At 40.0% G+C, this 27,970-nt stretch overlaps 1 protein-coding gene across 2 annotated transcripts in view; it reads left to right on the forward strand.

Annotated features, from left to right (window-relative positions):
* The window catches only part of TMCC3 (transmembrane and coiled-coil domain family 3), a 152,312-nt gene that overhangs the window by 117,314 nt on the left and 7,028 nt on the right, over positions 1 to 27,970 (forward strand). For both annotated transcript variants that reach the window (XM_034063069.1, XM_005143117.3), the window contains exons 2-3: positions 23,879 to 24,777; positions 26,249 to 26,384. In XM_034063069.1, coding sequence (XP_033918960.1) covers positions 23,879 to 24,777; positions 26,249 to 26,384 — 1,035 coding nt within the window. The remainder of the gene's footprint in view (positions 1 to 23,878; positions 24,778 to 26,248; positions 26,385 to 27,970) is intronic.

The raw sequence follows: 27,970 nt of genomic DNA on the forward strand, positions 1-27,970 counted from the left end.
AAAGTTATCCACATAATATGTTTTCTTATACACCTGCTGGGCCATAAAGGTTGTGCAAGGGACGCTAATGAAGTTGGAGCCATTATAAAGGACAGTTAAGGAAACTGGAGGAAGCAGAAAATACTTTATAGCATTTTGGGCATGTAAGAGAATCTGAGTGTGTTGAGGTGTGGGGAGTGAGGGGATCTGGGACAGTCAAGCTGTAGGAAAGAAGTCCATGATACCACCTTTCATTGTTTTTACTGAATTAATGCTTCTGCTGGACTGGGGATTATACATAAGACAGTCCCTCTGACTTCTTCTCTAGCAATCCAAATGTGTCCAAGGGAATACAGCAATTGTTACGTGCTGCTGTTTAGGCTGACCTAAGGCTTAGATCTCTGACGTAGTGGATATTTTTGCATTATGGGATACTTTCAGGAATTTTGTTTGTAGTAGAGAACTGTCAGGTCCCCTATTTCACATACTTTTCCACATACAGGAATATATACACACTTGTATGTCAGTTCAAATGCAGTTGTTACGTTAAACTGCTCAGCTAACAATCCAATCCATTTAGTGATGAGTAAGCCTTAATTTTACTAACAGTGTTAGACTAGAATCCATATTCACTGTAGCCCTCTGTCCTAGCTGCTGGACCTCATAACTTACGGGTGTATTGGAAAAAGTAACATGATGGGCATCGTGGTAGTTGGAGCCAAGCACAAATTATTGCTTGAAAATAGTAATGCTGTGTTAACATGTAGATGTTTTTGCCCGTAGCACTCACAAGTCACAGTATAACAGAAAATTAATGTTCCAGGGACATCTAATCTATTATTAAAAATGGATTGGCAAGACTTCGTGGCCATATGTGGTTTCTTGTAGTGATTTAGAGATGCTTCCTGGAAAATTCACACAATTGGTTATAGTAATTGTCCATCTGTTAGTGATAAATTGACAGTGATAAATGCTCCATCCCTGGCAGTGTTCAAGGCCAGATTGGACGGAGTCTTGGGTGACACGGTCTTGTGCGTGGTGTCCTTGCCCATAGCAGGGGGCTGGAACTAGATGGTCTTAAGGTCCTTTCCAACCTTAACTATTCTATGATTCTATGAATTGTTCATTGCAAGACAATTTGGTTGCTGGTGTCTTTAAAGCAATTACTGCTATTTGCATTTAAACTGTAGAAGTGTAGACAACTTGCTTAATATATAGGCTGTGCTCAGGTATGAGGTTTCCTGTCTAGCTTCTTTAGTAACCTTAGAAGTAAATGCCTGTCTCCTAGTTCTGCACACAGTCTGATGCTGCTGTCTTTGGTTTAACTGTCAGTTTGCATGTAACCAGCCCTGCAGAAAAACCCTCTCTCTCTGTGGAAACAAACTTTTAATAATACATGGTCTCCTGTGCATTGTGTTGCTAACAATAATGATACCCTTCAGCATGGAGTTGAAGTGGGATCAGGTTATCCACTGATGGGTAACTGGTGCCTATGCAGTCACTGATGAGGTGTAATGTATGCCCTCTGATAGTGTCTATGCCTATAGCATGGAGCTCTGCACAAAAGGCAGCTTTGTACTCTAATTGAATTAATTTTTCGTATCAGCTGGCTAGTGATGAATTGACAAAAGTGTGTTAATAGTGAAAGCTCAATTAATGTTCTCAATTAATGTTAGGTACTCTAGCATCTTCAGTGGGTCATGCTGGAGTGTAGAAGGAGAAAACAGGCCTACCAGAGAGCACTCTTGAGGAGCCCTGGGAAGGCAAGTTTGATTTGAGCACAACATCCCAGCCAACTCTTGTGCTCGTTGCATTGAATAGGTGGCCAAAGCAGCACTGTGAAGGAAGGTAAATTACTTCCAAATGAGATGGTGTGCCTTTGGGTAGGCAAAAATACATGAAGTGAAGAAACAGATATTGAGAGCAGACCATTTTTCTCTGGTGTGGTGCTTGGTGTTACTGAAAGTGCTTCCTGCCACAGTTGATGCACACCGCATGTTGATGTGCCTCTTTCCTATTGCACTGTTGCTGTCTTCATTGAGAACAAGTGCCATGGAACGTGTCTGTGTTGATACCTATAGAATGTGTCACTGAAATTTTAGAAGGGGACTAGTTCCTTTTTTATTATTCCTTTTTTTCTTTTTGATCATTTCCATGGTTCCATTTGTTATTGGAAACTAAAATCTTGGGGTTTAGTTTCAAACAATTGCTGGTCTTTGGTTTTTTATCTATGTTCCTTGAGTTAATTTAAGATTCACAGCAGACTAGTATTAACTACATTTGGACATGTGCTTCATGTGGCAGGGGATAAACGGGAAATTCTTGTCAGTCTATATTTTGAATTCTTATTCCAAGTACATAGCGTGCTTATTGCTGTATGGTGTTTTGCTTATTTTGTGGGGGAGTTTTTTTCTTCAGTAGGCACATTTAATACTGTTTGACAGTGTTCCATTGTCTTCAGGTGCGTAGTATAGTGATGTTCCTGATAATTTGTTTGGGAGGCTGGATTCATCCATGCTTACAAATGCAAAAGGCAATTGATGTTAGTCAAGTGTTTGAAATGCCTTTCTGCACTGCTTGGCTGCCACACAGTGTGGAAGGATGGACTTTACTGAAGTACCTCTGATTACTGCTTCTGAAACTCTTGATCTAGGTGTCTTGACAGAGCACTCTTTCAAGAAGCAGTGTATGCTTCATTCCTGTGCATGACATTAATATTTCACTTTCACAAGCACTGAAGCAAGAAAATCACAACCTTCATAAAAAGTTAACAAATGTGGCTTTTTTTGATATGGATTGTTGTGTAGTGTCTTAGCAAGTGTTTAGTGTTTCACAGCCCATCTACACTTTGTGCACTTTTATTTAAATATAAATTTTAACTTTTATTAAATGTTCGTCTTTGCTTCATGGAAGTTTTGATGTTGCAGGTAACTTTTTAGCTCTGCTTTAGGTTTTGCTTTGTTATCTAGGTATTTTGCACAGGCAGTTGCCATTCTCTGACTGATTGATGGAAATCTCTTTAATGAGTATACTTAATAGAGAGGGGGAAAACCCCAACCAAGCAGTAGAGTTTTAAATTAACATGAAGTGCTCAAGCATAACAGTTCAAGTTGGAACTAAGAGCTTGGAGTTCTTAAGTGGGGGAAATATGCACAGAGGAGTATCAACAGTGACAAGACTCCTGCGGCTTGATTGCAAACTAGAGTGCAGTCACCTCTTTATCAGCGAATTATTTAGGTATATAAGCCAATTTCAGCCTACCATGATTTTAGAGGTAACTAGATGGTATTACCTGTGTTAGGCATTTACTGAAGAGGTAAGAACAGTGTATGGAAATCGGGGTCTGCCTGAAGTCTGTTTAAGCACTCTGGCTTGCATACAGTACCATTTTTCAAGTTAATCCTGTTAAGCAGTGGTGGATGTAGCTTTTTGGTAAGCTCCATTCAGGTCATGCCTGGTGGGAACATGACGGCACAACTGCTCTTTTAAAGGGAGAGATGTGTGGCTCAGACCCTGCTGGTTAATCATGTACTGAAAGATTCATCCGAAATACAGCTTTACAAGGATAGGATAAAAATGAGACTCAACATGTTTGATGGAAATGCTGCAGCATAATCGAGCTGCTGCTGAACTGAGGAAAGGAATCTGCTGGACACTTTTGAGTATTCCCTGCCATCTTGGTGAACTGCCTGGGAGCCTGTGTTTGAGATGTGAAATCTGATCAAGACAGGTTGGCTCCAGCACTGCAGGGGCTCAGGGCAACAAGTTCCCTGCTGCAGAATAACAAGAGCAAGCCCAAGACCACAAGGCAACACGCCAGCATGCCCTCGTGCAGTGACAGCGCATTTCTTCAAAACACTGCCGTGGTGTGAGGCCAGCTTTCCCCTTTCTGGGGCATGTCCTCACTGCCCTACCGTCTTTTGTGTTTGCTCCATGAATCTCAGGATCCAGTAGCCAGAGATCTTCAGGAGGGACAGAGGAATGCCACTATCGTAACCATCAGTGTGGTGGCTGAAGTGTCCTTATTGAGTTTGACCATGTCTTTAGCTGAAGAGAACCCAACTGTTCCTTGATGAACAATCTTAACTGGTAAACCTAGGCTGTTTCTTTCCTCATGCCTGTTGCTGAAGGAACAAACAACCAAACACACAGTCTTTGGTGGAGTATTTCTACCCCATTTATTTTTGCACTGAAGTCATGATACATTTTGCACCTGAATGGATTCCCCTGGCAACAGATTGTGATGTCAGTGCCCTGTTAGTGGACTATTATGAAGTCACTGCAAAGAAATTCCTGGAGAATGAGGGAATAAACTCTTCAGGAAAATGTATTTTAAAGAATGTTAAATAACAGGAAAATGATTTTTGGGAAATGACTGGCTAAGTGCATATCACTTGAAACACTGATATTTGCCTTAGTACGAAGTCTTCAGACTACCCATGTTAGTTTTCCTGTGGGTTGTTTAGAATCACAGATTCATTTCAATCAGACAGAATTACTTTTGAATTATTATTTACCATCCTCCCAGTCTTCGGATTGTGCCATTTGAGTGGCACAGAAGAGAGACAAAAATATGTTCATAATTCTTTTCAAGCTTTGTGGTGCATATATAATGAATTTATTAATTGCTGTAAGTTTAAGAAAAAAGTTTAGCTAAAAAAAAAAATTGAAAGTATGTTTTATAGTGCAATTGTAATCATATACCCCTCATGCAATATCTACACTAGTGTGCAACAGCAGATTTTAAAGTGGGTATCATTTTTGCTTGACAGGCAAGTGGCAGCCTGGCCAGCCTCATGAATAAATAGGGGCTGATGATAATGTTGTATTTAAGCTTTCAACACTGGCCTGCATTTGTTTGTTTTGGGTTTTATATATGATCCCTTTCGTGCTTTTTTGTGCTTCTGAGAAGTGAAGGAGTGTACACAAGAGACTAGAGAGGAGAAAGTTTCGTTCAGGCACCAGCAGGCTGATGGGGAAGGCTGAGTGTCAGAGCTTGTTACATGGCTTAGAGCTGTTTGTTCTGCATTCGCATTGGTTCTCATTTCTGCCGCTGCCTTGTACTGCTGCTGTTAACTGTTAAGACTCCTAGAGTTAAAGCTGTTGTTGCTTTCCTTTGTGAAGTTATGTAAGCTCCAGAGAATCTGTATGTTGGAGAAGGTACCTTTTGAGAGACTGAAAATGACCTACTAGAAGATTGCATTTGGATAGTGAGATTTTTCTTCAAATTTCCTAATGTGAATGGGCACTAATATGATTTACAATAAGTTGTACCAGTAATGACGCATTATATGTTTCTGTTACAAATGTTATAAAGCTAGATCCCTTTAAGACCCCTTGGCTTAGAGATGAGCGCAATCTAAACTGAGTCAGGAAGCTTTGGGGAGTATGTAGAACCTGCAGGAATTCTGAGTGAGGGGGAGGTACCTACCTGCTACAGTGTATGTAGATAGAAAAGCAGGGGGAAACCAGTGACGGGGAAGGAACTGGGAACCGAATAGCTCATGAAAAAAGTATATGGAGGTAAAGGAATGGTGACAAACAGTAAGGGGAAAAACCTGAGCTCATGTGAAGCAGAAACTCACATGAGCTGCTTCTCACACAAATGAGAACTTCTGAACTTGTGCTTAACTGGTAAGCTGTAATTTGAAGCAAAGTTCTTGTATGTTGCATCCTTCCATCCTCCAGGATCATCAGAACAGTTGCTGCAATGTCGTCCTTGAGCTCAATGCTTAGAAAAATTCCAGCCCATATTGCTTCCCCCAAAATAGTGACCGATTCAGCTTCTGTCTACCAAAATGGTTACCATCATCATTTATGGATGTCAGCCATGCAGTGGATGAGATAGAAAGTGAAGACATAAGAGCCTAGGTTATTCTTTGCAGGTAGCAGAATGACTGTGCAAGGTGTCAGATGCCTGTGGTATCAGGCTGAGGATGAAATTTCACCTGAGGTGGCTGCAGGAGCTTTGTGGCATTGAAATGTAAGCACAGATGAAGTGTCTGTGCTTGTCAAAGACACACTTTGTTTACTTTTGGCATAACGGGGGTCCTTGAATGCTTCAACAATGAAAGCATTTGTGACACTTGATCTTCTGTGGGTGGGAGATCACAAAATTTTCATAGTACAGATATGTGCTGAGCAGGTTCAGGAGGCAAGACTGAGCAAAAGGAAAATTAATAGATCATGTTTTAATACTTAGAACTCATGATTAGGTCGAAAGAACAAGGTGGTAGTGAGTTTATTCTTTTAATCTCTGGCTTGCATTGCCCACGAGTGTGTCTGAGTGCCTTGGCAGTAGGGAAAAGGCAAATTCCTATGGAACAGATCATTGAGTGCAGCTGGCATGGCTATCTCAGTGCAAGTTGTGACATACAGTTTGTCACTATGGCTTCTCTTGAAATGTGGAGATTTTCTAATATTTGCTTTTTGTGGGTCTGAAATACTGCTCAGATCACTGGGGCAGCTGATCAGAGGCAGATAACTAGAACTGCCAGAACTACCACTACCGTAACTTCAATTCTGCTGTTAACACTGTGAACTCTTCAGACAGTTATCATAAAAGCAGAATGCCCCAACTCTGAAAATTTTACTATTTTGACCTTGCTAGACTTGCTCACTGCATGGGATACTGGCAGGCTGCGAGCCTGTGAGTAGTGACATCATGTATGCTCACATATAGCAATCTCTTACGGGACCAGTTAGTGCACCTACTGAATCCATTAGATTTTCTTTAGTTACACTGTGAGATCTGGTCTGGCAGCAAAATAACTACTTGTAGTTGGGTCTCAGCATTCTAGGCTATAACAAAACTTCTCTGGTGGGATTAAAATTTACATAGTGCCTACAGGGTTGTTGCTGTGTGTAATGAAACTTCTGAACAACGTTTTTTCCAGGAAGTATTTCCAAGAAGATTCCTTTCCCTACAGGCAGTAGTAAAATTGTAAGAGTACGTGTGATCAGTTCTGACACAATTTTCAACCCTTATACGTTAGGCAATCAAATGTCACTATTTTGTGAGACTTTAAACAAAGTAGGACCTTCTCGTCTGTTACCTCATGTGACCCTGAGCCATTGAGAGAACTAAGCATTGTTAAAATACTAATTTTTAATTACGCCACCTTGTAAGTGTCTTCAGTTATTCACAGTCTGCTCTTGCCTAGTCCCAGCTCTGCACGTGAAACAGGGATGCCTGCACTGCATTGTGCATGAATCTTTTAAAACCTGCATTGTAAAGTCAGTACCAGAAACTAAACATGACCTTCATCACAGTGAGAGTGAAGCAGCTTCTCAGTAAAGCACTAAATAAATGCCAAAGAGTTGTTTTTACTAGCCTATTTGAAACTCCTTTAAATGTGCTTAAGAGCTGTTGTATGAATATACTACACTGTAGTGGCCCTAGTATGTGTGGCGAAGCATCTGAAAACATTTGAACATACAGCTGCTTTTATCTTGGTGGATCTTTGGCTGTTAGCTAGCAGACAGCTCTACCAGACTTTTCCAGGTTTTTTTTTTATCTTTTATTTTCAGGTTCTATGAATATTGTCTAAATATGGTTAAATGACACAACCATAACACCTGGTGTATTTATTTCTGTACCAGCCTTTATAACGCTCTTGTTAAAGCAGTAAATGAATGAGAAAGATAGATAATCAAAAGCAAACAAAATCCCTACAGACCAAATGGGTTGAATAATTAACTGCATCACTTTATTCCATGAAGTTAAAATGACACTGTGTTGTCTGGTTAGTACCAGAGCCATATGCACAGACAGACTTTTGAAAATCTTAATTTAGAGAGAAGGTCAGTTCAAGAAGTGACTTGTTATTTGCCCTTTCAGGTGAGGGGGGACAGAATTCCCCACTTCATGTTTGCACAGAAGGCCTTCAGCCTCTGCAAATCACTGCAACTCATTAAACTTTCCAAGGCATTTAATGAATATTTGCAAATCTCCAAGCTTCCTTCTGAGCTGATGCAGAATATAAGCCTTCCAGGCCACCTTGAGTTGCCAAAATATTAGGTATTCTTTCAGTTTACTACTTGCTTCTCCTCCACCCCTACACCCCCCCACTGCCCCGCTTTGTTTTATTGTAAGCAGTGTTAAGTCTACAGAAGATGATTTTTAAAGTATATTTCTGTCCAAACTCACTGGTAGCAAGTACTTTTCTCAGTTTTGGAAAAACTGAGTAATCAGGAACGAAAATCCAAACTGAAGCTAGGTTGGTGCATGTTACTCTCCTGTGTACAGAAAGTGACACCTCTAACCCATTTCCTCCAATTGCTTGCTTGCAGGCAGTCTGCTTTGAGTGTAATGTATGTACCAGGAACTAGGGGGCATGAGCTAAAGTAGTTTCCATTGCAGTTTGCACTATGATTTCTTGGACAACTATGTATTTCTCTGAATTCAGAGTTGTATCAGCAAAAGCTTCTTGACATAGCAGCAAATACAAATTTTTCTGGGAAGGGTCTCTGAAATCTAACATAACCACTATTCGTGCAGCTCTGGAATTTTTGGCCTTGCCTGTAGTTGTGAAACCTGGATGTATGTTGTGGAATTTTCTGTGAGGTAATAGGTAAAAGCATTCCTTAAAAATAATGCAGTTGAAATCATGACATGACAGACTTGATGAATGAGCAAAGAGCAGTAGTTAAAAGGAGGAGCAGGACTTGGTTGAGAACTGTCACCACCATTGGATTGTGAAAGAGCTATGGTGCAATTTTTGTGCTTCAACTTGTCAAGTAACTGACTACAGAAAGTGTGAGTATTTGTCAATCTGCTTCTTTAGGAAGAATATCTAGAAAATGGTTTTCTTCAACATATAACACAGTATAGGATATTGTGTAGAAGGTGTAATCAGTCTTAGCATCATTGGGCTGATCTCACAGGAGGCATATTTTGGGGGTTTAGTAGTGGATATAGAGCTTCATCTGCCTGTTAACACCACTAAACATCTGATTTATAGATGGTAGTTCTTGCAGGTTAAATTACTCTAGGGACATGACCAAATGAGTGAGAAAGGGAAAAAAGACAGGTTTCTAATGCCTTGATCTTTTAAAATGAGTACTGTGGTTTGGGTTTGGTTTTGTTTTGCTTTTCCACTTGATGAGGTCTCTTGTGTCAAATGTCAGACTGTTTCCTATGGGATTCCGGAGCCTCTAGCCAAGCAGAGCTCCCTGCTCGGGTACAGAGCTCTGTCTCAATGCAGTGCCAGTAATGTCGTTGGACTCCAAGGACAGCACAACTCTTGTCTGCTTCCTTTCCCACTGAGCTCAGTTTTGTTCCTTTCTGTGCTGTTGCTATGACTGAATATGGTAATGTGTTTATAAATCTTTTACACTCAAGCTAACATGTGATAAAGCATATCCTTTTACACTGAGTAGAAACTTAAGAGAGGGGGAAAAAGAACAGCCAGAATTTATTTAGGAAGTTCAAAGGAGAGGGAGGCAGGCAGGGAACAGAATATTTATTGCTGCTTCATTTCTAGTCAAATGTTATTAGTGAATAGGCTGCTAGCATCTCCACAACTCTAAAAATAGAAAAATCTAATAGGAGTTTAGCATGTAGGAACTAGCATTAAAACAGAATCTGCAACTAACATTTATGCTTATGGGCTTTTGAGAAACACTCTGTGTTTAGCTTGAATGTAAGCTGAACACATGCCATTTTAAATGCTCTGAATTAAGATTACAAGCTGCCTGAAAAAGACCATCAAGCTTATTGCAGTGTTTTATGGTGTAATAAAATTATATGGAGAGGGAAGCTAGGGAAAGACATGACTGAACTTCTTCATCCTGCTTTAAATGTTGTGCTGTAATGGCCAAAGAACGTGGGGAGCAAACTTGGAATCGGGGCAGTCTGTAACTTCATACATAAATGTTATAATAGGTCATGGAATACCAGGTTGGAAGAGACCTCAAGGATCATCTGGTCCAACTTTTCCTGGCAAAGCATGACCTAGACTAGATGTCTCAGCACCCTGTCCAGCTGAATCCTAAAAGTGTCCAACACTGGGGAATCCACCTGAGATAATCTCTGGGGAGATTATTCTGGTGGCTGACTGTTCTCATTGTGAAAAAATTTCCTCTTGTGTCTAACTGGAATCTCCCCAGGAATAACTTGTGCCCATTACCCCTTGTGTTTTCTGTGTGACTCCTTGTAAAAAGGGAATCTCCATCTTCTTTGTAGCCAGCCTTTAAATACTGGAACATGGTGATGAGGTCTCCCCTGAGCCTTCTTTTCTCAAAGTTGAGCAAACCCAGTTCTCTTAACCCTTCCTTGTATGGCAGGCTACCCAGTCCTTGGGTCATCTTTGTGGCCCTTCTCTAGACCCTTTTCAGCCTGTCCACATCTTTTTTGTTTAGTGGGGACCAAAACTGAACACAGAATTCCAGATGTGACGTGACAAGAACTGAGTGTGAAGATAGGATGAGTGCAATTGGTTGACTATGGCAGTGCCTTGAGAGAGGCTCTTCCAATTCTCTGTGGTTTGGTAAGCGAAGCAGGAACTTTCAGTAAACTGAGAAATAACTCTTAAAAGAGCTCTCAAGCATTTTCTGTTGTTTTCATACACTTGGTAGAGAAGTTGCTTGGTGAACTCTGTGTCTCAGTTCATGGAATATGTAAGTCATGGATGGCGAGCGTTTGTGTGACATCTCAGCCAAACAGAAAAGCAGTAGCCTGTGCTCTTGTTTTAGGAGTGCTGTCCTGCTCCGGCTACATGGCTTATGGCTATATAAGAATCTGAAATATCTATTTGCATAATTAAATTTTTGTTAGATACAATGTGAATAACTTCCATTACCATCTCTGCTTAGACAATATAGGTAGCTTTATGTTCCTTTGTAGCATGTGAAGCTTGTCAGCAATGCTGGAGGAGAGATTCTTGGGTAAAACAGAATTCTGTACTAATGCCAAGCTTGAAAATTGCTTCTTTATCATATGCATTAATACCAGTTGACTTACCCATCACTACAGAGTGTATAATGGGCATGTAGCAAAATCCATTCTCTTAAGATTGTTTTATTAAGCAATATCATCAGTTGTTGTGACAAGTATCCATCCAAATTGAAATATATGGTTCCATAAAGTCATGTGTTTTGGAGTTCACAGTATCCAGAATAACACTTGTTGTTTGTGTGGTGTAATATCGATCGTCACTATTATGTTAAAAAGGCAGATTGTTCTGGGATAGTCTTAATTTCTTGTATCTCCTTCTATAAGACTCTTCAGAAAAATTAATGGCAAAAATTAGCAAGTTCTGTAAATTCTGGCAACTATTGTACCAGGTAAAACATCCCAGATAAAAAAAAAAATAAAAAATTGTTAAACTTATTTCAGATTAAAAGATGAAGCTTTTGCTCTTCGAATATTTGCAACAAGAGGAGGAAGGATATAACTGAAAAGAAAAATGTATAAACATGGAGCATGAATAAATACATAACTGTCAGTGTAGGTGTTATTTCTGTAGCAAGCTATAATGGTTTTTATATGTGAAGTTGGTTGTACTACAATATTCTGATGACATTAAGCTTTCCTCTTCCAAGTCTCTGATCAGCCTGTGGTCCTCATTGATATGAGTTAACAGGTTTGCCTGTTTTGTCTTTAAAGTCTGAGTTACAGTGAGTATGGTGTCTGGCCATATAAGCTTCTTGGTAAAACAAACTTCTCTGACCTTTAATCATGTTCCAACAAACACTATCTGAAGAATAACTTTACCCAAGAGACATTCTCCCAGGACAGTTGTACAGTGCTAGTATTGCCCTATTAATTGAGTAAATCCCTCTGACACCATCACATTCTTCTGGAGGGCTGGGATGAAACACCGAAGATACCCTTAATGATGCTGAGATCCAAATTAAATTGTGGCTTCAAAAACATTATAAATGCCTTAACCCCCTCTCTCCTCCTAGATAGAGTTTTAATAAAATACCTGAAAGGCCTTAAATAGGAAGGACAGGGGCCTGTGACACTTGTGGTCGCTGCTGCATAGGAGCAGCTTTTTTAGCCCTGCTTTCTCCTGTGGTAGTTCTTGACTAGGTCTGTGTCACACTGAGCACAATTTTGCATAAACATATTGAAGTGGTAAAGAAGTTACATAAAGTTGGTCTACAGTGTTTTACCAACCTTCTCAATTACAGTATCTAAGATTAGGTATTTTAATTTCACTGTATTAAGGGACTTTTAGATTAACAACATAGTATTAGCAGATTCAGAAAGATCATCTTAAAAACAGGTTTTCTACTGCATCTGTTCAAGGCAATTTAATGTTTTGTGCAACCACACAGTTTCTGAGCAGTTTCCAGTATTCTGTTAAAGTCACTACTGTTTCTCGCCTGTGATTCTCATCTTCCAGTTCTACATTTGGGAATGTTTTTGTGTTGAATGGCAGAGAGAAAGGAGTGGGTTTTTTTTGTTTGGGTTTCTTTTGGTTTGGTTTTGTATTTAGTTTGCAAGCACCAAATTTGTGACTAAATTTTGTGCATAGTACACATTCTCCTCTGTATTTAAGCTACATGAAGAGATGTTCATGAAATGTACCCTGCCATTGGAGTAAAAGGCAGTGAGCTTTGTAATGAGCTTTTAGTGTCAGCAGGAGTTCATTCTGCAGTAGTTCATTCCACCCTTGACATTTTAATTCTGGCCAGAGATAAATGTATTTTCAGTTTGCAGACATCTCTGAAAGGAAAAGTCTGCTTTTATTTGCCAGTACTACCCTGGTAATATGTAACTGTTACTACTCAAGCTTGTTCAAAATGAGTCACAGAATCAGAATGGTTTGGGTTGGAAGGGACCTTAAAACTCATTCATTCAGTTCCAACCCCCCTGCCACAGGTAGGGACACCTTCCACTGGAGGAGGTTGCTCAAAGCCTCATCCAACGTGGCCTTGAACACTGCCAGGGATGGGGCAGCCATAGTTTCTTTGGGCAATCTCTGCCAGTGCCTCACTACCCTCATAGTAAAGAACTGCTTTGTAATGTCTAATCTAAACCTACCCTCTTTCAGTCTAAAGCCATTCCCCTGTGTTCTATCACTGCTCACCCTTGTAAAAACTCCCTCTCCAGATTTCTTCTAGGCCCCTTTAGGTATTGGAAGGCTCTTACAAGGTCTCCCCAGAGCCTTCTCTTTTCCAGGCTGAACAACCTCAACTCTCTTAGCCTGTCTTTGTAGGAGCTGTGCTTGGCCCTCCTCTTCTCCCCCCCCGAGCTGTATCCCATGGCACTCTACTAGGCAGATAGATGCCTGAAGGGCCCAGAGTCTGCTCTCCCAAAGCCCAGGTAGGGAGCTTGCTGTGCTCACCCCTTGCTGCTGTAAGGATTTTCAGCTCAACTATTTCATGGTCACTGCAGTCAAGGCTGCCCCTAAGCTTCATATTCCCCACCAGCCTCTGGTTGTTGGTGAGAACAAGGTTCCAGCATAGGATCTCTCCTCCTTGGTTCTCCTATCACTTGGAGAAGGAAGTGATTGTCAACACATTCCAGGTACCTCCTAGATTGCTTATGCCCTGCTGTGCTGTTCCTCCAACAGATACCGGGGTGGTTGAAGTCCCTTATGAGGACCAGGACTGTATGCATGTGAGATTTTGGGTGGGTTTTTTTTGGTGTTTTTTGTTGTTGTTTTTTTTTGTTGTTGTTGTTTTTGTGGACTTGTACTTGCTTATAATAATAATTCCATGTATATTTTTAAAGATATCTAAAAGCATATTTTTATATGTATGCATTTTATAAACCAGAAGATAGCAAGCATACACATAATAGTTTAAGACATTTCATCCAGAATAAGGAGAACTGTTACAGTTGCTTTGGAAGAGTTGATCAGTTCTATTCATAAATGGGAAGCATCACCTGTGACCCAGTTTAGTAGCACAGTCTCAGAGCAGACACCCTTGTGCCACTGTATTTTTACTTTTCAAAATAATGTTTGTATTAACTTGGGGATCAGTGTCCCATTTTATTTTAGTAGGAAAATATGCAGGGTACTGCCTGAGCAGGAAACTCATGATTTATATTGAACTCTTCAGTGAAAAGAAAGGAAAAGATTTTTGCTGTTTTAAAATGAAACACAAATCAAAAAGTGCTTTAAAGTGCAGTAGTTGTGGTCTTTGGGAGGCGGAGGGTTAAATTCATTGGAAATGCAGAGAATTTTGATACATACTGCACTGCAATTAAGGTGTTTATTCAGAACACTTAATCAGTTATGTATAGCAGCTTAAAATGCCTTTATTGCAGTAGTGGTTTTGAATAACAAATGACCTGTAAAATAATGCGTCTGTGAGATTCCAGTTTTAGTTGTCCTCATCTTGCATAATGAAATATGGTTTTGTTAATAAAAACAAATTAAAACTTTTATTTTTTAATTAGGTAGGCTTTAAAATAAAACCTCTCCTGTCTCTTGTCTGTCTTTTTTGGGCTTTTTTTTTTCTTTCAGTATATGTAGATCATGAAGTATGGCCAAACTCTGGATTTGTGGTGGCTCAGTCTCCCTGCAATTCTCTGCCTTTGGTCTTATTTCTGGTATTAAGTACAAATACAAGCCTTGGATATCAGATGTGGAACAAAAATATGCACACGTGTAACGTGGCAAATAGTGAAACTTTGTGTATATAATAAGCTTTAAAAAATGAAGTTGTGGAGAGATGTACTAGGTATTACAAAGAGGTAAATAAAATACTTCTCAAAATGGACCTCCTTCTCTGAGGAGCAGCCTGAAGTGTAAGGATAGGAGTGCAGAGCAGGAGAGGTGAAAGAGAGACCTTATAGTGTTCAATACACTTCCAAGTTCAAGCAGGTTGGTTTGTTGCCTGCTGACAGCTGGCAGGAGGGCTACTGGGCATTGAACATAGTGGACAAGCAAAGCTTAGAGCCCCTTAAATCTAAAAGTTAGAGAGATGGAGGAATATCAAGTATGTGTGAGGTGTTCTTAAAGAGGGATCAAAGCCACAGCTCTAAGCCTTCTAGTAGCTCCCAAAATAGTGAGAAATGACATCTAAGCTGCTTATTAGGCAGCCTGTGGTTATTTGCGTAATGTAGTAAAGTAGACCTTATCTTCTGGTTAGACCTTTCTATCATAAAATGAACTAAAAGACCTTTGTATGGCAGAGCTGCTGATGTAAGAGAAACTTATTTTTGAGATTTCACCTAATCAGCCCAGTGTAGAGAGAAGGGGAAGGAAAAGGGAAGACGCAAGTGCTGGCTTCTTGGACTAAGCGACTTGGTTCATGTACAGGGCAAGATGTAATTGTTTATATGCTCCGGATGTGCTGTCTCAGTATTAAAGCAAGTGAAAAAATCTTGTGTGATGGAGCTATTGTTCTCTTGTTTATAAATGAAAGTTTTGCAATGGTTAAAACAAACAAAACCCCCATGTCTTGGGTCTTTTGCCTACGATGGCCAGTTTGTCTGGATCTGGAGTGTTTTATCTCTGAGTGGTGGTACCTCCAAAATTCCCTGCCACTGTAAAGTCTTAATGTTCCTCTTACAAAAGAGGTTTTATATAAGTGCTGCCACTCAAAGCAACAAGAAGTCATGAATTAGACTTCATAACATCAATGTCGGGTTGTGGGCTTCATTTTTCTAGATCTGTAAGCCATATATTTAAAATTGCCTTAATGATGTTTATATTTTGGGGAAGGAGGACTTGGTTGGTTATTGACTAGTAAGTTAGATGTGGGAATAATTTGTCTGTAACTGAGGGCAAGAAACCTTGTAATATTCCCTGTGAGTCTCTTGTATGACTGTATAGTTCCAGGAGCTGGGATTTCAGGAGATGCTTAGGCAATCCAAAGAATAGTGGAATTAAGTGTTGACTGTGCAACTCATCATAAACAGGTGGAGGGAGCAGGTGACCTGTTGTGGCTTTATCAACATGGAATAGGTAATGAGCGATGTGAGGTTAGACAATGGAATGGTACAAAAGAAAGCACACTCCAGACCACAAGTGGTGGGAAAGCAGAAGTATCTGCTGTAACTGTGAGAAGTGGTTAGTCGTAGGAAGGACATGGCTGGCTTTTTTTATTAAATTCTCATTCTTATGAAAGGTTTTAATAAATGAAAATGTATAGCAGTTGGCTTTGCAGAATGTCTCACAGTATTCTGGAAAAGTTCATTCTTGCCGCTGAGCATTTTGTTCAAAAGAAAGGTTATTATTGAATGGGAGGGGGGAGAAAATGCATGAATGCTGTGGAGAGAGAAGGAGCACTTCTTAGAAACACTAAAAGTGAGTTGAACAATCAGTCTACAGATAGAGATACAGAATGTCGTGTATCACTCTTCAAAGACATTCCACCCCACACTGATTCATAGTGGCTGCATTTCGAGGGATGTGTGTCAGGTGAAAGGCACTCCAGGGGAGTGGGAGTACAGGCTCCTTAGAAGCACTTCACGATGGAATCCCCTGTGTAGAGCCTATGGCTCCCAAGAATTTCCTTCTATTGCTATGGAAACCTGAGACAGAAGGAACATACATGTAAAAGTAACAGTTTTATGTAAGAAGCTAGGAGAGAGTATTTGAACAACTGATTAATTAATGGCACTTACATAAAGAGTGGGACTGATCTGAAGAAAAATAGCTAACAGTCGGGTGTGGAACCTATCTCTTGCCCACTGTTAAGAAACTTAAGCATGGTAGATCTGAGTGTTAATTCATCACTCTCTTGTTTTCCTTGGCCAGGACAGTGATGTTTCTGTTTTTACATGACTGATGACTGCTGTACAGTAAATGGGAAACAGCTCACTTACTTTTTTATAAAGGCCTGTTGAAGGTTGCAGTGTCTAGGCACAGAAGTTGTTTGTATTGGAACTGGTTTACTCGTGTCAGTTTTATGCTGTGGAAAAATCTGGAATGGGACTGAGTGCAAGTCATGACACGAGAGACTTTTCAGTGGATGTTGGATTTTGAAGAAGCTGGCATTGGCAGTTAAGCAGAAAACTGCCTCTTCCCCCCATTGTTCTCTTCTTCCATTGTTAGTCTGATCTGGAATACTGCCATATCTAGAGATATTTACACACAAGCAGTGATCTACCTTATTTGGCCTTAGTTCAGTCCTTTAATTAGAAATCAGATAAAAGGTTGTTTCTGGGATACTCCTACTTTGAACTGGGGCAAAACAATGTTGATGTGAACTTGACTGTTTGGGTTACAGCTTATATCTGGCTACTTAGCATCAACCAAATTAAGAGTAAAAGCTGTCGTTATAGTAACACCAGAGCTTACATGTAGATGCTTTGAGTTGCGTTCTACAGAGTTTGTTTTAAAGCATTTTTTTTCCTGCTTAAACTGAACTTAAAAGCACATCTCCATCTTTTTCGAGGTGCCGATGCTCACAGTCTCAGCTCTATGGTGCTAATAAAAAGAAATGGGATGGAGGGAAGGGAAAGATAGGGGATCAAACTGGCCTTGAGAAGGAGTGGGTTCTATATCTGAAGTCTCGCCTAAGTTGCTTAGTATAACAACTGAGTTTTCCTAAGTATGAGAACATGTTGGTAAGTGTCTGAAGCTAGTCTGCCTTTGTATGATGCCTTACTCATGAAATGGCCTTGAAGCTTCCCAGCCTTTGAATACTGAAGAGGAGATACCTGCCAAAGGATATCTGGGATTATCTTTGGCTACCACCTGGAACAATCCCCTGATGTGTATTAGTGAGACACCTTACAGCTTTAATGTTTGCCTTTTTGATAGGTGATAAAGGAACTGTTGATGGTAAAAGAACAATCTTCTGTGTTAGCTGACTCCATCAGCATTTGCCAGGTGGTCTCAGACAAATCACTTGTGCTGGATCTCTGGTTTCCCCAGTAAAAAGTAGAAGCAGTCTTCCTCCATTCCTGTATTTTCAATGCATGATTATTAGTACAGTGTTCTCTGTAGGTACTTTTGGATATTGCTATTAAGTGGCTCTTTAAAAAAAACATGGGCAGAAAGTGTTTTGCTGTAACATACTGTACAGCAGTTTGGGGGGCTGGTTTTACATAGCTTAAGGTCTTCTAGGATAATTAAACACTATTTCAAGCACCCCATGAAGGACTTTTCTCCTATGGATTCCAGAAGGAGCAGCGAATGTGAGAGGCAGTAAAACTCTCCCTATATTTCTGCTTTGGAATATACTGGAAAAGCGACAAAAGCTCCTCTGCATGTTCTTTACCCATTGGAACCGCTGTACCTCTAGTGAATGTATCCTTGTTGACAAAAAGAGAATTACTCCTGGTTATTTTTGTTGCTATTGCTAAACCCTAAAAGCTTTAAAGTTGCCTTAAGTCCTATCTTGTATGTTTCTTATGGGATCATTTTCCTAAGCTCTAATCAGATACCCCTCTAAAAGTCTTGCAAGATAGACTTATATTGTCGCTATATGCTTCTGTTTAGCTTGCCCAGCTATGACTGGGGATGGTAATGAGGCTGTCTGGGGAAAGGGAGAGAAATAAAATGAACCACCTTTAAGCCACTTGAACAAGTAGATCACTTTATGTCTTTATGCTTCTGTTAGTGAGGCAACCCAGAGATGCGTGCTTTCTGGAGACTGATCCATATTTGCAGTCAAGTGACTGTCTTGCAAATGCTTTTCCTCTCTGCTTCTTTCAGCCACTTCTTGAAAGAGTATGAAAAAATATATATAAAATAAACAATAGAGTTCAGTTTGACACCTAAACACAGGTGGCTGAGCGCTAGTTTGTTGATGGAGAGCCATTGAATGCAGCCAGTGGAACACAGGAAGTGATTCATCTGAGCAGCCAAGATGTGGGCTTGAGGGTGGGTTGCATGATCTCTAACATCTATTAACTACTGATTTATTTTTCCCAAATGGATCCCACATAGGATCTTTGGGGAAGAAATAACCTTCTACGTCTGCTTTACATTTTGCAGCCAGAGGCTATAATGGTCAGTCTACACAGGCTGCTAAGCATGATGTTCTCACCATTCAGCAGTTCCTGTCCATGTGGAACCCCTTTCCATCAGTCTTACCAGGAGCATTTGGGCACATGGGTCCTTTCATGCTCTGGGCTCATTGGTAGCATGGCCTGCAGATCTCAGCTTTGGGTTGCTTTTGCAGACAGTGAGACAATATGTAGGTTGTTATGATGCCAATAAAATCCCAATCCTTGCTTCTGTAATTGGGTTTTCGAAGTGCTATTGTGCTCTGAGTGCTTCTTTATGAATAGCAGATTGCCTTTTACGCAGCTCTCCTTACTGTTGAAGATGGAAAGTGTACCTGTCTATTCCTGTGTAATGATGGGTAGCTAGCAGTGTGCCTATGTTTGTTGAACCAAGCAGTTACTCTGCTATCTGTTTGGAAGCACTGGATTTTGGGTTGGGGTGGGTTGCATGATGAGCCTGGCCATACAGTCAGGGATCTGCTTGGCTCCTTGGAAGAAGGGGGTTGGGGCAGAAGGAAGTTGCTTGGCTTTTAAGAGGTACCTATCTAGTAGTCTGTGGTGTCTGGCTGTGATGCAGGCAGGGAGCTTGAATTGCTGCTCTCCCAAATCACTGTTCTTAAAAGCTAGTCTTCAAGCAGCACAAACATTACAATTAGTTCTCAGCTGGGTTTTAGCAAAGTGTATACCACAAAATGCAGCGGTCTCTCCAAGCTCCAGATTTTTTCTTCCAAGCTAACACCAACTAAGGTTATCCCAGTTATCACATGCAAATTGTTTTTTGTGGGTTTTTTTGGTTTGTTTGTTTTTAATCCTGGTTTTCCTAGAAGCCAGATCCTGTGCATATCTCTCATATTTCCTCAGACCCTGGGCTAGTGCTTCATCTTCCTCGTGTTACCACTTCTCTAGACTGCATCCTATCATCTATTGCTAATTCCCAGCTCCCTATTAATTTTTATTCTCATGGGAGAGATGTATGATTATTCCATACTTCTTTCTTTAAGTGCTTCTTCCTGAAAAAAATATGGCTGGTCCCATTTTGGCCATTGAGGCCACCACGTTGCATGTGTATGTATATCTGTAGCTATACATATATATATATATATACACATATAGCTGTATCTATCTTTGGCAACCACAATGAAAATCTTTAAAATAAATAAATAAATATAGAAAAATCAATCAAATTCTTTATTATTAACATCTTGGTGCCCTTGTCAGGTGCTGGTGACCAGGAGTAACAAAGAACAGTGGTATGGGTGGCATTTATCATCTCTCCCCAAATAGCTGGAAGAGCACTCCCATAGTTTGAGGGTGATGTGTGTTCAGTCTCCTGCATGTGGGAGGATATGAATCCACATCACAGGAGAGTGCGCCTGTCCCTGCAGGTTGAGGCAGCATCTCAGACTCCTACTGACAGTTTTTCACTCTGTATAAGGACCTGGGCATTCAATACAACAGAAAGTGCACGCCATGCTTACAGTGCTTCAGGAAGGAGTGCTAGTTGGGAACACAGAGGACAATTCTCATCTCAAGATGAGACTTGCAGCAAGGAGGATTTGGGGTTGGATTTGAAGTTTGACTTCTGGTGTATTAGTGTTGAGCTGTAAAGCAATCACAAATGGATCTTTGCACAAGTGTTCTACCTCATCAAGGTAGAAGACAGGTGCTAGGCCACTTGTCTAGAGATACAGGACTCCTTCAGTGTCTGCTTGCTTGAAAAACATGCCCAAACATCCAAATAAACAACCTCTCCCCTCCAAAAAAAACCAACCCCCCAAACAAAGCAAACAACAAACAACAAAACCAAAGCAAACAACAAACTGTAAACAAAAACAAAACACAAAACAAAACCAAAGCCCAAACAACAACAAAAGCATTACATGAACATATATAAAATTTCAATAGCCTCTCTTGCTTGACCCAACCTTGCAGCATGTTGGCAAGAGGACACCTGCTGTTTTGGCCAAATACAGTCAGACAGAGGAATGTGTTGGATATTTTTCTGTACCCCTGGTGAGCTCTTCATCCAGTAAGCTAAAAAGTCTACTCCTAGCAGTGTTTTGGGAACTTAGACACAATTCTTCTCTAAACTTCACTGAATTTGCACTGACCTGATGACTGGTCTTGCTCATTTCAGAAGCAGATTTGCCATATGCCAATTGATTTCCTCAGCTCCAAAAACAACGTGGCTTTCAGCAGATGTATTCCTTCAATGCTATTGTTCTATTTATCTCTATTGCTGTTGTGACCTTGAAGTTCCAGGAAGGCATGGGATGCATGATGATGATAGAATTTGCTGAACGCAACAGACTCTAGTGAGGGAGAGGACATAAGGGAGAAGGCATCTGGTTTGGGCTTGTATCCAATTATTAAAATACATTTTTAGACTATTTTGTACTAAGGAAGTAAACACTTAATGCTGTGTAAAGGTTAGAGACAGACTCACCCATTCTTGGAAGTACATGCAGCTTGTCCTGAATGACATCAGTGATGGATCTGTCTTGTGTGTATATGGAATTCTTTGATTTATTACAGTGTAATTTTGTGCCAAAGCTTATTCAGAAATGTCTTGGGTTCTTTCAAGAAACTATTGTTAAATACCAAGCTTTTTCTCTTTACTCAATTTGTCCAGACACAGTAAATCCATTTAAAGAAATATTTGCAATATGGGTACAGATCTGGTATCTAAGCTTTTCAGCTCTTTGCTTTGACTGCTTTTCTTTGCTCTATGATCTTGAAAAGGTACAAGTCCTATGTCAAACTATTTTTGCTTATATTTAATTCATGTTTTAGCTACAACAACAGTATTATGCATATTATCACTTTATAAAGTGATCTGTAAAAGCTCTTTTGTTTCCTGTTAGTTATATTTCTAAGACTAAAAAAATAAATATAACAAAACAAGGAAGATAGTTTTTGACACTTATGACTTTTTTCACTCTTTCAATTAGGTATCACCCTGAATATAGAACACCATCAATGTGTGTCAGATCTGTGCAAATACTAAAATGAGGTATCAATAAAGTAGACATTCTGTGAAGGGCGTATGGCTGATGGTAAGATTACTTGCACCTCTTTTTAATAATTAGGCCTATGGCTCCATTGATTATTTTTAACAAACTGGTTAAGTGCAGAGCTATTAGGCCATAGCGCTGGTTTAATCCTTGGAATATATAGAGGTCACCATTAACCAGTGTTCTCCCCAAGGAATTATCAACTCCAGAACTCTTTAGTTTGCTTTTTTCAAGTGTCCATTTTACTTGGAGGCTTGTGAATGTGAATTTTCATGTTGCCTGGTTTCCATCTGAGTAGTACAGTAGCAAAAACAAGGAAACAAACTACAGAGTACTGTAACCCTCAGTAATATAAGAATATAACGATAAGATTATAAAGTAGGAGTAGAGATGATCTTGTCTCTGAAGTGGTCAAGTACAGATTCAATTTTATGGATGTATTACCCCCTTTGTGTTTGTAAGCCAGCATGATAGACATGGGGTGAGAATAGTTCTCTTGATCAATCTGTGCAATATGTGTATCATTAACAGTCGGACACCATGTCTGGTTAATGAGCCTGTATTTTAAGGGCAACATACGAATGCTGGAGAGAATTTCCAGGAGGGCCGGCCACCAAAACTCTACCAGGATGGGAAATCCAGCCTTACAGCAGTGCTTAATGATGTTTTTTATGGGTGTTTTTAATCAAGAAAAAGATCACTGGACATGTATGTGTGAACAGGTCTTGCTGAAAGATCTTCAGTATTACAGACAATAATAAACACTGTAGTTGGAAATCAAACTTTTAACATATTCCCTTGGGCATTTTGAAGCAGAGAGTAGTGAAAGCATTTCTGAAATGCTTTCACTGAAGGCCACTTTGATACAGCTTCTGTCTTGCCTCTGCATGGTCTTGCCTGAGCAATTGTGTTACTTCCTTCTGGTGTCAAAGCCCTGAGAACCCATTCTGCTAGAGCATCTGTTAAGCAGTCTCTCTAGACATGATGTTGTGGCAGCTTTAATGACATGTGCTGTCTTTGTCACAGAGGCTAGCACAAGATGGTAATAGGGATGAAGCTATTTTGAATTGATCACTCTTGTCTCATGCTTCCTCTGTGACTTTGACTTTATACGAATAAATACTTCTAATGTTTTGTATCAGACTATCTTGCCTTTCTATTGAAAAAGACAATCTGCTGTGTTTATGTGGTGACCAAGTGCCCGCTTGGTTTTGTTACATTTCCAGAGAGCATGTGAAAGTATACAGATCTTATGCTTGAGTGAAAGCATATATAGTATATATAGCACATACATATGCTATATATGTGTATATACGTACACACACTTTGCTGTTAAAACAGGCTGAGCCACAGCAGACCAAGTTGTTGAGCATCATTATCAAGCATGCAAAGTCAGCTGTGAGCCAGTTCTTTCACTGTGGTCCTGCACTAAAAACCAGCAGCTGGTTCCTGCTGAAGCATGTAATAAATTTCCAAGAACTTTCAGCTGCTTGTGCAAAAACTTTGAATTGTGTGGGGGATTGGAATGGGAGGAGCATGTGTCAAAAAAAGGACTTTAATCTGGTAAAATATACAGAAGAGTGTAGCACTGCTGTAGAGGGAAAACTCTGTTCACATCTCTTATCGGTGTTTGATTTCTGAGAGAGATATGCAGTGATTATCAGTCAGGATCTGCTTGAAGTCTCAATGATAAACAATATATTTAGGAACCTTTTCTAACCAGCTGTTGTTCTGATTTTGTGAATAAAAGTAAATGATTCTGGAAAACTATATACTGGAATGCTTTGCAGTCTTAATTCATCTCACTGCTTTCTTACTAGAGACAGGCAGTTTCTGAGGCCATTCATCAACCTAGGGAAGACAAGAAAAACACTGCTTGGTTTCAAAGAAAAGTTCATTCTATTTTGCTATCATCAGCTACTTTATATTGTGCACTTGTTGTAATTACACGTGGAAAAGGAAACTGAAAGTTGGATTTAAAGAAGTAAAATTCAAATTCTTTTTTCTTTTTCTCTCTCAGGTGGAAAGACATGACATGAATACCCTGAGTTTACCTCTTAACATCCGCCGTGGAGGCTCTGACACTAACCTGAACTTTGATGTACCAGATGGGGTCCTGGAGTTTCACAAAGTTAAACTCAGTGCAGATAGCTTGAAACAGAAAATCCTCAAGGTTACAGAACAAATCAAGGTTGAACAAACAGCTCGAGATGGCAATGTGGCTGAGTATTTGAAACTGGTAAATAGTGCAGACAAGCAACAGGCTGGGCGCATTAAGCAAGTCTTTGAGAAAAAGAACCAGAAGTCTGCCCACTCCATTGCCCAGCTGCAGAAGAAATTGGAACAGTATCACAAAAAGCTCAAGGATATTGAACAAAATGGATCTTCCAAAACTACTAAGGATACTTCCAAAGATAACTTGAAAGATACTCAGCATGGCAAGTCTCGAACCTCTGGGCACGGAACAGAGAGCAGCAAGTCGGGTGTGCCAGGTGTGTCTTTGACACCACCTGTCTTTGTTTTCAGCAAGTCTAGAGAGTTTGCAAACCTGATCCGAAACAAATTTGGTAGTGCAGACAACATTGCTCATCTCAAAAACACCTTGGATGAATTTCGGCCAGAAACAAGTTCCAGAACATACGGGGGCAGTGCCACTAGCGTTGCCAAACCAAAATATGTTAGTGATGATGAATGCTCAAGTGGGACCTCTGGCTCAGCAGACAGTAACGGGAATACTTCCTTTGGTCCTGCTGTGGCAAGTACTCTGGACAGCCAAGGAAAGCTTTCCGTGATTTTGGAGGAAATAAGAGAAATCAAGGAGACACAGTCCCAATTAGCTGATGATATAGAGAATTTAAAAACGCAGTTTAAAAGAGACTATGGCTTTATTTCTCAGATGTTACAAGAGGAAAGATATAGGTATTTTTTTTTTAACTGCTCTCTTGAAATGACTTTTGAATGAGTATAGAAGCTGTTTGGAAAGTGTAAATGTGGCATGTGCTTTTGTGTGTGATACTTCAGAAGCAAGAGGAAAAAATAATTCCAATCAATATCTGGTACCAAAATATTCCACTTCTTCCAATAACTGAAAATACATGTAAAACGTTAATATTTCCTATCAAATTATGTGGTAGCTCTTTGCCTTTTGTTGAAGGCTTGTCAGAAAATTCTCTCATCTGACATACTGCATTATATGAATACCACATATAAGATACCAACTGATTTGGAACTGGTGGAAGGATTCTAATCTACTGGGGCTTGAAAATTGCTACTCAGTCTACAGTATGGCAGAGCAGAGATAAGTGTAGCCTTCAGTCCTGCTTACCTCTCCAGACAATTCTCAGAAGCACTGCTATCATAGATGCAATGTCACTTTGTACCGTGGTGTAACACAACTGTGAAATGTGATTTTAAGTGCTGTAGCACAACCCCTTCTTACATTTGTTACTTGGTAGTTAATTCCTTTATCATCCACTGTGGGAAGAGAGGTGGGGTCTGCAGAGGGCTTGCACCTCCTGTACTGATACCCAATTTGTCATATCGCTTGTTAAAGTAAGTGTTGACACCTGGAGTCTTTACTGCACTAATGGGCAAACAGTATGAAATGCAATATTTAACATTTGCCTTGTTTCCAGTTCTTGAAATAGAAGGGAAGGCTGGGTATCAGATGGTAACATGGAGGAGGAGAGAACAGAGCAAATGATCTACTGGACTTGGGTTTGGGCTTCAGGAAAAGGCAGAGCAGCCTTTTCTGACAGCTCACTGCCATTGATGTCTCAAGCCTCCTGCCACCAGTGTTTCCATAGCTAGACAAATTTGCCTTCATCATTTTTGTGACAACCACATTGTTTGCCTGTATGTTAAATCAAGTTACAAATTCACACAAAAAACCCCGATGCTAGTTTTCTGATTTAGTTGAACTGGTTTACTGCGCACAGATGTGACAGAACAGGCAGTGCACATGAATGGCTGGACCTTGCAGTTGTGCGAGGGGATCCAGGGGACGTAGTTTTTCCTTTCACTACTTGTGAGCTGCTAACTGGCTCAAGCTCACTTATGACACATATCTTGTCTAAATGAAGAGTGAGAAGTGGAAAAATGTGAGTTGGATGTCCTTAGGCACTGTTTATCGCTCATATAATTTGCCAATGATATACAAATATTTGCTTTTTAAGATCCACTGCCAGCAAGAAACACTCAAAAAAGGCTTTCAGTTTGCTGAATAAATGTCTATGGAGAGTTTCCAAAGTTCTGATTTCTCTGTGCTCTGTAATGCCAGTCAGATGAATCCATAGTACACAGAAATTAGCTTTTAGAATGTGTAATTGTTTTCATGATTAAGCATTACTTGTATAGAAGGCACTAAATTTAGACCTTTTCTCCTAACAAGATATGAAAGATTGGAGGACCAGTTAAATGACCTCACTGATCTACATCAACATGAGACAGCAAACTTGAAACAAGAGCTAGCCAGCATAGAGGAGAAAGTGGCCTATCAGGCGTATGAGCGATCTCAGGATGTTCAGGTACTGTTTTTCCCTTAAAATAAACTTGTAAAATTTTGCACAGATCTCATACTGTGAAACACTTGCATCTCTCTACATCTTTGTATTTAAGGAATCTGGGGAAACATTTAAGCTCATGTTTTGTCTGTTTTAAGTTGAAAATCTAGCACTTTTAAATTGGTAACAGTCTCCACTTGTTTCAGTGGATTTAGAATTTTATCTGCTGGAATGGATGCTGTAGCCTAGGCAGACTTGTGGACAAAGAATGGCCTGGTTTAATTTCTTGCACCTGAGAAGGAAGGAATTGAATCTCCTTGTATTGTATAAAATGCCACATTTGATAATGTCCTAACACAAACCTCTTGCTCAGGCTTTCTCCTGTATGTAGTCATATCACTGTCAAGGTTTATTATAAATTGAGTTTAAGGTCAAAAGAGACCTAATTGATAAATAAACTTGTAGAATTGCCAGTTGCAATTTAAGACTCTCTGTGGTCACAAGAGTCCCTGTGATCAAAGCTGTAGGGTGTGTACACCTCAGTAAGCAGCTGTAGTCATACCTGGCTTCATTTAAAAGCCAGTAATAATGTCTACAGTTTTTTTCTGACAGCAGTTAGTTACAGACTTGAATACTTGTATACAATATAAGCATTAATGTAATGCATAATGGTTCTGTGCAAAGTCTGAGCAGGTGGTGAAAATGTTAATTTGCCTTACCTTGGGTTTAAATTCACTGACTACTGAGGAATGCTCAAAGACTGTACTGGGTCAGATGGTAAAAAAACCCAAACCAACCCTGTCCTGTATCCCCCTACACTCCCATTTTTAAGTGTAGAGAGCACAGGCAGCGGGACAATCAGACTGTTTTCTGACTGGTGTGAGAGTTAGGAAACTCCTGGGAACAGAGTGGGAAAGGATGATACTGAATCTAAGCATATCATAGGTTACTTTGTAGGTTTAAAGAAGTCTTTCATGCAGGACTCCTGTGAAGGTATCCTGAGGATGTGAAAACTGAATGAGACCAGAGTTCTCCAGCAGAAGGGCTGTGGAACGTTTGCTAGCTCATTAGCAGAACCCTGCAGGAGTGTCAGACACTTTTAGAACTGATTGAATTGCTACACTAATGCGGCCTTGTTTCTTTTATCTCTGTGTAGTTGGGCCTGTTTAAACCTGTCTTGTTAGGGGTTTGCTAATAGTCTAAAATAGAGGAAAAGCATTTAAATTGTGGATATTTTAAGTAACAACTTACCTTTGGAGTGCCCTGTCCTGAGGGGATGGATAGATTGTTCTTAAAACACTTGCTCCACCACGCAGTGCAGAACTACAGGGAGTAGATTTGTGTAGCACAAGATGATTTGAGAGTAACTTACAGAGTAGAAGAAAGAAGGGAAGTTCTTTCGTGTGTAATGAAGAGCATGCATGAACTATAAGGGACTTTGTGCCGCCTATTAAGAGCTATCTTCTCTATTATCACTAATTATTGGACCGATGAAAGGAAGCCATCTTTCGTAAGGTGCTCTGCCACATGCTTGGTGCTGACTTTGGTGCCAGGCTGATCACATGATATGGCAGTTCAATGTGCAGCTGATAACTCTGTGCAGTGGTTTT

Source organism: Melopsittacus undulatus, chromosome 5 (genome assembly GCF_012275295.1).
Source record: "Melopsittacus undulatus isolate bMelUnd1 chromosome 5, bMelUnd1.mat.Z, whole genome shotgun sequence".
Lineage (NCBI taxonomy): Eukaryota > Metazoa > Chordata > Aves > Psittaciformes > Psittaculidae > Melopsittacus > Melopsittacus undulatus.